The sequence below is a fragment of the Rattus rattus genome, chromosome 5, assembly GCF_011064425.1.
Source record: "Rattus rattus isolate New Zealand chromosome 5, Rrattus_CSIRO_v1, whole genome shotgun sequence".
NCBI classification, from domain to species: Eukaryota; Metazoa; Chordata; class Mammalia; order Rodentia; family Muridae; genus Rattus; species Rattus rattus.
In genome coordinates, this window is record NC_046158.1 from 110,141,031 (window position 1) to 110,151,805 (window position 10,775).

Consider the following 10,775-nt stretch of genomic DNA (forward strand, 5'->3'; position numbering starts at 1 on the left):
ACTCATAGTTTTATATGATGGCTTATCTTTTACAGCTTTATTTCTTTCTTAATCTGTCTTTTTTTTATTTTATACTGTTGTTTTATAGCTTTAGAGAAAAATTTTAATTGAAAAGTTTTGTCTATCAGATTTATGTGGTTTCCTTGATCAGTTTTTAAATCAAAAGTAGGTTCTCATTGTTCTTACAAAGTCTAGTATATTCAACAGAATCAAGGATGACAATAGGGTGGAAGGTGAGAACTGAAGAGAAGGACATAGTCACCAATAATGAAAACTATTTCTATAGTGTATTGACGGTTTCCCATGTAACTGCAACCTCCTAATTTTGACAGAGATTTCAAAAGTACACTTTGTAGAAAAGAGAGCATCTCAAACAAATGCTGTTCACAACATCTAGATAGGTTACTAATTATACATCCAAAATGATTTGGAACAGGAATAGATAACTAGAAGGGAAATCAATCACTTAGTACATCTGAGAAGGAAGCACTGTGTCACAGATAATAGTCTTGGGACATAGCAGTAGTCTGAGTTATTTATAGGCTTTTGTAGACATCTGTGTTCTTTGGTGAGAACTAGGATCTGGCAAGTGGCGACACGGAGTTACAGTGGGAACTTGCTTATGGCCCTTTGCACTTCAAGAAATGATCGCAGAAGGTAAGCCAGACATTGATGACATTGTTTCTGTGATATAGGATATATGGATATTTTTGATTTGAAAAATAGTATTTGAAAAATATATTTGAAAAATAGTCTTATGTAAATATTAAGTTGGTTTGCATTTGAGACTGACTGATGTTTATGGATTTATTTATGAAAAAGCTCTAATCTCTTTCAAAATCTAATTTTAATACTAATTCTCCCAACTTTAAATATAATCTCTCTTCCTGATTTTTTCAAAGATTGATCAATAAATTTAATTTCTTTGTAGTTAAATTATTCAAGTTTGTGGCATACTATATGAATCTTACGACTGTCATAAGGTGGCAATGTCTCGGGAACCTACCCCACCTCTGCCTGGAGATATGTCTGCTAGTCCTGTTGCGGAAAGCTGGTGCTACACACAGGTACGTGCTATTTAAAGCACATTGGCTGCTTGTCACATACATTTTCTAACTATGACAAATATTACTATAAAATTATAAAGTAGTGTGGCTTCATCGTTGTTGTTAGAATCAATATTTGATTTGTGACAAGATTAAGACATGAGTATAAAAGGTGGTTTTCTCATCTCGTAGGTTAAAGTAGTGAAATTTTCCTACATGTGGACTATTAATAACTTCAGTTTTTGTCGAGAAGAAATGGGTGAAGTGTTAAAGAGTTCAACATTTTCTTCTGGCCCAAATGATAAAATGAAATGGTAAACATATTTTTTACTCTATTTTATTAACTTTATGTTTATTGTTATTGTTGGTCCTATGGTTATTAGTATAATTTTACATTAAATTAGTAATTAATAAATTATTATATTATTCCTAATAAAATGGAGAAATGTAAAAATCTATGGGTTTATTTCAGAAGTGCTGTTGTGATATTAATTTGTAGGTAATTTCAATATTGTCTGCCTTTTTTTGTTCGTGCCAAATACTAAGTTACTATAAGTGCCATGTTGTTTAATTTTAGGTGCCTGAGGGTAAACCCAAAAGGCCTAGATGAGGAAAGTAGAGACTACTTGTCTTTGTATTTGCTTCTGGTCAGCTGCCCGAAGAGTGAGGTTCGAGCTAAATTCAAATTTTCTCTTCTGAATGCTAAAAGGGAAGAAACAAAAGCAATGGGTAAGTTATTGGCAAACTGGATGAAGACTTCTCTTTATACTTTACCTGGAAAAGTTTGAGATGATTGTCCTTTCTTAAGTCTTAGTCTTTGGCCATTGTTTAATTTTATATTTCACATTCAAACTAAAGTTGTTTAATATATTTTAGCTTCATAGACATATAGAAGTACTTACAATAATTTTGTGTCCTAAAATGACATTGTACTTGTCACTTGGAAAAAGTAGTTTCTGTTAAAACAGGGTTCCTAGTATATGTCATCAGGAAAATGTCTCCTCTCCTTTACCTTTTTGCTGGACAGCATTACAAGGAAGTAGAATGGCTTCATATTTTGTCCCTAGATTTTTCTTTTTCTTTTGATTATAGTGAATTAACAGTGAATGAAAGAAAAGAAAATTTTCTCATAGTCAGAGCCTTTTTCTTTACTTCAGAGCTGCATAAGAGAAGAATGTTAGAGAATATTTACAATGTGTTTAATAGGGTTTCTTTAGTAGCCTGTGAACTGCCACTCTGAATTATAAATACTTTATTAAAAATGGATCAAAGAACCGAGTAACTTCATTACACATAGCAATTATTAACTTTTATATTTCCATATTATGTGTCATTTAAAATAGTAAAGTATTTCAGTTAAAGTTCTGTGCTGATTGTATAGATAATAATATATAATAAATACCTTCTGTTGGGAATCTTGTGTATTTTACAACATGCAATTGAGCAGTCCCTAAAATGTTCAAAACATCTTAGATTTTATTAAAATCTTTTACAAATTATACAAAAAGCATTTTTTGGCTCTTATGTGTGGGCATTTATTTCATGAGATTATATCTAAAATCTTGGGAATGGGAAGAGACTTTTTCCTCTTACTCTCACCACCTTGAGGTTTTCTATTATTCAGCAAACTTAAATCAATAGGGTGTGTTTGCCAACAGTGCTTAAAAGATTTCTTAATTAGATCATTTGGTTTTAAGGAGAGAAACAACAAATAAGATATTTTTTAACAAAATTTGGATATTAGATGATGACTGCTATGCCAATATCAGTATGATTTCAACTTATATTTACATGCAGCAGTGTGTGTGTGTGTGTGTGTGTGTGTGTGTGTGTGTGTGTGTGTGTGTGTGAAAATAAGTATATGTGCATGTCTGTGTCTTTTTCCTTCTATGGGAGTTCATGGCTTTTCTTTCTTTTTTTCTTTTTTTATGAGATTCAGAAGTCTTAAGTTCAGTGACTGTGGCCAAACTTTGAGCAACAATGAATGGTTTAATTCTCCTTGACAAATTTCTTCAGATGCCTTTTTTATACTTGTAGCTAACACATCACAATGAATATTCTAGCTATATTCTGCACATCTTTATTTCTTTACCATTAAGAAAAAAATTATCTGTGATACTTGTTTGATTTAAACCTCTGTTTTCCACCAGAAAGCCAAAGAGCATATCGATTTGTACAGGGGAAGGATTGGGGATTTAAAAAATTCATTAGAAGGGATTTTTTGCTTGACGAAGCTAATGGTCTCCTTCCAGATGACAAGCTTACGTTATTCTGTGAGGTAGGTATGTTTTACATAACTCCATGGTTTATTTAGTGATGTGGAAAAGTGTGAAGTAGATTAACGCAGGTATAAGTTTAAAATGACAGTGATTGGTTTATTTTACAAGGTTTCCCTCATAAATTCTTTCTTTAGAAAAAAAAGCTGAGCAAAATAATCTTACAAATCAACATGGTGTTTTATATTTTTGCCATATATCTAGTTGTTTATTTAATTACATTACCACATACTAAATGTATATCATTGTGTTTGTTTAATACCTTCCTCATTTTGAATAATGCTGACATAGCCAGTATTATAGAATAATCTGATATAACTTTATTATGTACAGTTTGTAGTTTGAATAAAAAAGCATGTGGAAAACATTGGGAAGCCTTCTGGTCCTTCAAGCAATTGGATTAGCATAGTCAAATCTGTGTTAATCTTCTAAAAAGCAAATCTGAGGTTTTAATGCTGTGCACGTATAATTTGGCATAAGAATGTATGCTTAATTTATATTCATAATACATCATATTTTGAAAATTGTGAGTGTTTCCTCTGCCAGGAGTTGACTCTTATAACTTGTGTGATGTTTAGGTTTCTGTTTTCTTGTACCATTTTTATTTTGGGGTAGTTTTATTTGTATGAAATCATGAAATTCAATTTTTGGAGTAAACTCAAGGGTTTTTTATTGTTTCTAGTATAATTTTATTGACATACTTAAAGTAGCAGATGAATTTCTTAAAGTATCAATATACTTCAACAAGTTAATGTGAACAGATGAATGTTGTAACTTCCTTATCTACTCAATTAGCTTTAGTCTTCTGTAGTCAATGTATAAAAACTTTCAAAATTACAAACTCTGTATGTTTTATCTTTCTGAAATATATATTGTATTTAAAATATGACCACAGAGAAATTCATACATAAATGAACAGCATAATTCATTTAAGTACAATTGTTGGGTCGTTTTCTCATTATTTCAAGGGTTTTAAACCTGAAGTCTTTGTAGTAAGCATGTATTTAAGTAATATTTTAAATAGAAGTTATACTGTTTAAATTTTGGCCTTTAATGTAGACCCTTCCAGAATTTTAGGATTGATCTTAATTTGAAAATGTTAGTTATTTCTTTAATGTCATATTTCGTGGTCCTTAAACATTATTTGAGCAATCTATGAAAACACAAACAAAATGGCCTGATAGTTTTGACTAGTGATTTAACCTTTTTTAGAAAATAATCTGTATTATAGTACTGAAATAGTATTTGTTAATAGGTGTTTTCCTGGGTATATGTACTGGAACCTAGACAATTAACAAATTCAGAATTAAGGCTGAAATTAATTTTAAGGTTATTCAAGTATGTGTCTTGTGTTATCAGTATGCTAAATAACACATTTTAGTGACCCATAAGACGTATTATGACATGTTTTATCCCATTTTTAGATTTTGAAATGTGCTTTTCACTAGCCCAGACATTATCTCGGGCACTATCTTTAGTTAGGTGGGCAAAAGGACCTTTAATTAACATTCTCTGTGCCCTCCATCATTCCTTCTACTCCTCTCATGGATGCCCTTCATTCTACAGCATCTCCAACACTGCTTGCAGAAGAGGTGGAAGCATTGCACTGCCCTCCCTAAAGAACTGGCACCTCCCCTCCACTGCAAGTGGTGCTGTAGACAGGTAAGGCAGCTGGGTGCTACTCTTTTTGTGCAAGACATAGCTTAGTCTTGCAGTCTACATAGTGGCTCAAGTGGCAAGATTTAGATGAAAATCTCTAACAGTGTAAGCAGCTCTGTTTCCTTTCTCCAAAATGATGCACAAACAGGAATTGAGAATAAGTTGGAGAAATAGAAAACTGGTTAGAGTCACTCATATTTTGAAACCTTAAAATTTTTTTTAAATATTATCAATAGTCTACATTATCTATCTATGACATTCCTTGAGAAACAGAGAAATATATATGGATATAGCTAATAGATATTTGTATGTACATATGTATAGTTAAAATATATGAGAAGCTTTTAATAAAGCTGAACTCATTCTTTCCTAAGGACACATAAAATTTCCTATTGATAAGGTATCCTTTTAATAAGGTCTTTTTAATTGTGGTAATGTATAGAAGATGGGTTTCATTTTCCAAACTCATAGCTATGACCAGAACTTTTAAAATGGGGTCTTGAAACCCCCAAGCTCTTATTATTTCCTTTTTCTAGGAGATATGCAACACTGGACTCTTAAAAGCATCTGCCTTGGGTTAAGCAAGTAGTTGATTCTAGTGACAATATTGTAATACTGCAGGGTTTAGGAAACAGCCCTTTTAGGTTCAAATTTTTAAAATTCAGAATAAAGTCTGTTCAGTAAATCAGAAAAGAACGGATTGCATTAGATTCATATTCAAAGTTACCCCCTCAAATGTTCATCTTCATTATGTTTTATGATCTTAGGGTAAACCAGAAAATGGCAGGTTTAAAAAAGAGAATTGTCCTATGTGTTAAGTCAGCAGAGAATCTCAGCCTTCTTCCTGAATTTTCTCTCTAGGTTCCATAAAGTTGTTTATTACCTGTTCTCAATGTTTTTATCATTTCAAATTCTAGATATCAAACAATGAGAACTGATCACTTCTCAACTTTATTTAGGTCATTAATTTCTATTTGAATTGAAATGTATGGTCTTTGGTAGAAAGATAAGATATAGATAAGATGTGCAAGGAATACAAGTCCTTAGCACTGTGATTGCTTATACAGAATGTAGCTGTGCATCACTGCCACAATGATAATTACTCTGTTTTCTTATTCTTTTATATACTTATTTTATATATGATTGTGTGTCTTCTGCCAAGTTTTTATATTAAATATATTAGCTTGGGGCCCAGGGAGATAATTCAGTGTGTAAAAGCACTTGCCACGCTCATTCTTGATGACCAGAAAACACATAGAAAGCCAGTTGTGACGCACACGCCTGTAGTCCCAGCATTCCTACAGTAAATGAGAGGCTGAGACAAGAGAATCAGACTGAGACTTGTGGTCCAGCTAGAAATGACATAGGAAGCCAGATCCAACCTCAGAAACACAGGAAGGGAAGAACTGACTCCTCAAAGTTCTTCTCTGACCGCCACATTGATGGTTTGACACTTGTGCACTTGCAGTTCACACACACACATGCACACATGAGTGCCAAGAAACAAATATGTTCTATTGAATTAGATACAACACCTAGAATTTAAGAAATCTTTTCCTATATAAATTGTGACTGTATTTTTTATAACTATTGTATAATTTATACAGGTAATTAAACCAATTCTCTCTACTTAAAAATTCCAAGAGTAATTATTAATATAAGCAATTAAATACAGTATATGCTAAAAATGATTGGTAAATAATTTATTTACATCAGCATATTCCATGTATGTATCATTGCCTTTTGATAAACAGTAAAACAGGGCAATGAAGTAAAGATCAGTGAAGTATTTTTCTCTCTTTAAAGTTACCAAAATTTTAGATACTTTGAATTATGGGAGTTTCAAGATGGAACCTTTTTTTATGACTTGAAGTACATAATATCCTGGCCCCATATTTAGAAAATAAGATTATTGTAATAAATACTTTTGTTTGCAACTGTTAAAGGCATATTGTTCATAATTGTTGTAAAGTAATTTTGTATATTAAAAATAACATAGTATAAAGACCTTCGGAGTCTGGAGGTAATGAAGCCTTTTCTGGTACAGACTATTTGTGTGATTTATATTGCTTTATTTACCTTTGATACCAGTTTGAACTGTCTATAAGATAGGATAAAGGGGTCACATAACCTCTATGCCATATATACTTCCAATCTAAATCTTGTCTAGCTTTTTCTCAGAAGTGTCTAGTAACTAGTATATTTCTATATGCTAATATATCAGATCTCTAAACCTTTTTTAAACAAGACCATATATTTGTGTGTTAATAATTTGTTCCAGTTTATCATATGTATTTTCATTTTCTGAATATGATTTATTGTAATAAAAGTCTGCATGGTGTTTTTTGTTTTTGTTTTGTTTTTGAGACAGGAATTTTATTCAACCTGGTGCTCCTTATTTGGTTGGCTGGCCAGCAGAATTAGGATCCTCATCTTGCAGCCTTCCAGCAAGCGGGATTACATTTGCTGCTGTAAATTATTTTTCCTTTGGCACTGGAGATCAAACACAGATCCTCACATTTGCGCAGCAGACCGTGAACTGCCTGAGACATCTCTCAAGCCCAGTGTGTACCCTTAAATTACACTCTTGAGAAATCAATTCATTTGTCTACCGCTTTGTAAAAAATGTTCCCAATATTTAGTACTCAAAAGCATAACTAATATAGCACATGCAATTTAATTTTTAAAAATTGTTAATTTGCTCTGAACTATTTGGTTTGTTAGTTGAAGTGTTTCATTTTTGTTGTTGTTCATTGTTAATATGTATTTATAAAATAATATAATGGGGTGCATTCTCTTAAAGATGGTGTGAAGGTTATAAGATTTGATTCAGTAAGCAACGATTTTTAATGGGGGAATCTACGTAAAAGCAGTGTCACAGTTATCCCAACTCTTATTTAGTGTTTCACTGATAAAGTATATGCAAATTGAACTAAACATTTGCATTGAGCTCACCTTTGACTTTCTAGAAAATGTCATGAATTTTAAAAATTACAGTGGGAATTCTTTTTCTTAAGTGTGTTTCTTATTTAATTTAACTTAAATTTTAAGTAAATTTTAGCAGATATTGTCGAAATGCGTAGGAATAGTAATTAAGTTACCAATTTTCTTTTTTTATATTTACCTTTATTATGTGTGGGGGGTATTTTTGCATTGTGTGTTCTATGCCACTGACTGCCTGTCTCAGAGCGCCGGGGTGCACAGGGATCCCATGATATAAATACAAGAGCTACTGTGCGCAGTGGCTCTGGAACCCATGCCTTTTAGAATGGCAGGCTGGACTCCTTAACTGAATCCTGTCGCTTTCTACCTCTAAGATTCCCCCTTTTTTATATAGTAATAATATCTGATAATTGATAAGGCTACATGTATAGCAAAACTTCTGAAAATGTTAATAGGTGCAAATGGGCAAAAAAATTTGTTAACAAAATGATAAAACTCTTCAAACTTGATGATAATTAGAGTTTCTCAGAAGAAATTAATTTTTTGTGATTATACTCAGTGAGTTTAATTCGATTAAATAGGTCATTGGTCAGCATACAGTGTTACCAGTGAAAGACTAGCATCCCTAGTTCCCTTGGCTTTTTTCGCTTTGAATCATTAAATATGTTTTGAGGTACTTGTAGCTGATTACTAGGTGCTAGGTACATTGAATTAATCAGGGTATCTTACATTTAGTAAATACAATGTTCACATAATAACTAATGATTGCTAATGTTGTTTGAAATGTTTTCCTTGTTGTCTTCTTTATTAGGTGAGTGTGGTCCAAGATTCAGTAAATGTATCAGGACATACTAATACAAACACTTTGAAGGTGCCAGAATGTCGGCTAGCAGAAGACTTAGGGAATCTTTGGGAAAACACAAGATTTACAGATTGCTGCTTTTTTGTGAGAGGAAAAGAATTCAAAGCTCATAAGTCAGTGCTTGCAGGTACCTTTTCCTTTGGATAATATAACATTTTAAAAATAAATCTGTGCATTGAGTAATGATGCTTATTCTTGTTATAGCTCGATCCCCAGTTTTTAATGCAATGTTTGAACATGAAATGGAAGAATGCACAAAGGTAAATGTTGTTAAAAGGCTTCATATTATTTAGTTTGTATATATGTATGTGTATAGAATACACATATTAAAAATAGCTGTGCATGTTCTTGTTCTAAAATTATAACAGAAGAACTTTAGAAACTGGGGGGAAATGCATCCTTTAATAAAATAGTAAATATTCTCAATGTGGATGCTCACTGAACCTCGTAAGGAACAACTGATTTCATGGTCTCATTGCTAGAGCACTTACTGGTGTGCAGAAAGCCTTATGATTCATCCCTAGTGAGAGAGAGGGAGGGAAGGAATCACACTGGGGATATTACTGAGTAATTTCTGGTTCCTAGGGCATAAATTACCCACCTGTGTACAGACTTTTGTTCAGAATTCTTTTGAATTATATTTTAATAAATTAACTTAAAAGATAACAAATAGTCAGCTTTATGGAGCTTTTCCATTGCTTTTGTTATTTCTTCCTTTTATATCTTCACCTGCATTCCCTGACTTCTTCCCCATGCAAGAAAACCTTTCCATCCTTAGTAGTTCACCTCTCTATTTTCACAGAACATGTTTTCTACTACTCTCCTCTCCATTTAGGCTTATGTTGTTCCACTCCTACTAATGGACCCATTCTAAAAGTTTGTGTAGTCTAAGAATGAAAAGCTGGAGTCCTGAGAGAGACCATGGGGGACTTTTTCTAATCAAGACCTGATTACTTCATTTAATAGATGGTATTTTCTAAATCAACCTGTTTACCTGAAAATTTCAATTGATTAATTAATTAATTCATTAATTATTGTACCTAAATAAAATTCCAAAGTGCATTATCTGCTTGTCAGTTGATGGACATCCAAGTTGCTTACATTGCCTGACTATTGTGAATAGAATAACAATGAACATCGATATACAAGTTTCTTTGAAGCCACGTATTGTTCCTTTGGATATATTCCCAGGAGTGGTGTAGCTGGGTCAGTTGGCAGATCATGTAGATACACCACACAGATGTTCATAGTTGTTGTATCAGTCTGTATCCCCACCAGAAGTAAATAAAGGGTTCCTTTATTCATATCCTCAGTATATTTTTTTTCTTGATAAAAGCTATTTTGACTGAGATATGATGGTATCCTCAGAGGAGTTTTAATTAGTATCTTCTCAATGGCTAAGAATGTTGATTTGTATTTCTTTTAAGAATTCTGCATTAAAGTATGGTCCATTTAATTAGCTTGTTTCTTGACTTTTTAGTTCTTTGTATATTGTAAATATTGATTCTCTGTCAGTATGATAGGATGAGCATTCTTACTATGCTAATCATACCAATCCATGAGAATGGGGGAATCTCCATTTTCTGAGGTCTTCGTTGATTTCTTTCTTGAGAGACTTGAAGTTCTTGTCATACAGATCTTTCACTTGTTTGGTTAGAGTTACCCCAAGATATTTTATGTTATTTGTGGCTATTCTGAAGGGTGTTGTTTCCCTAATTTCTTTCTCAGCCCTTTCATCATTTACATAAAAGAAGGCTACTGATTTGTTTGAGTTAATTTTACATCTAGCCATTTTGCTGAATTTGCTTATCAGCTGTAGAAGTTCTCTGGTAGAATTTTTGTGTTGCTTATGTATACTATCATATCATCAGCAAATGGTGATACCGTGACTTCTTTGCAAATTTGTATCCCCTTCATCGCCTTTTGTTGTCTTATTGGTCTAGCTAGAACTTCAAGTACTCTATTGAATAGATACTGGAAGAGTGGGCA

At 32.5% G+C, this 10,775-nt stretch overlaps 1 protein-coding gene across 4 annotated transcripts in view; it reads left to right on the plus strand.

Moving 5' to 3' along the window:
* LOC116901967 (speckle-type POZ protein-like) overlaps positions 1-9,259 on the plus strand; it is a 46,999-nt gene extending 37,740 nt beyond the window's left edge. For 2 of the 4 annotated variants that reach the window (XM_032904205.1, XM_032904207.1), the window contains exons 2-8: positions 932-1,067; positions 1,239-1,360; positions 1,624-1,775; positions 3,197-3,324; positions 4,889-4,984; positions 8,736-8,913; positions 8,991-9,259. In XM_032904205.1, coding sequence (XP_032760096.1) covers positions 990-1,067; positions 1,239-1,360; positions 1,624-1,775; positions 3,197-3,324; positions 4,889-4,984; positions 8,736-8,913; positions 8,991-9,079 — 843 coding nt within the window. In that variant the 5' untranslated portion in view covers positions 932-989 and the 3' untranslated portion in view covers positions 9,080-9,259. Of the gene's footprint in view, positions 1-115; positions 658-931; positions 1,068-1,238; positions 1,361-1,623; positions 1,776-3,196; positions 3,325-4,888; positions 4,985-8,735; positions 8,914-8,990 lie in introns of those variants that run through there. The other 2 variants (XM_032904206.1, XM_032904208.1) reach the window with 2 other exon arrangements.
* The last annotated feature ends 1,516 nt before the right edge of the window (positions 9,260-10,775 follow it).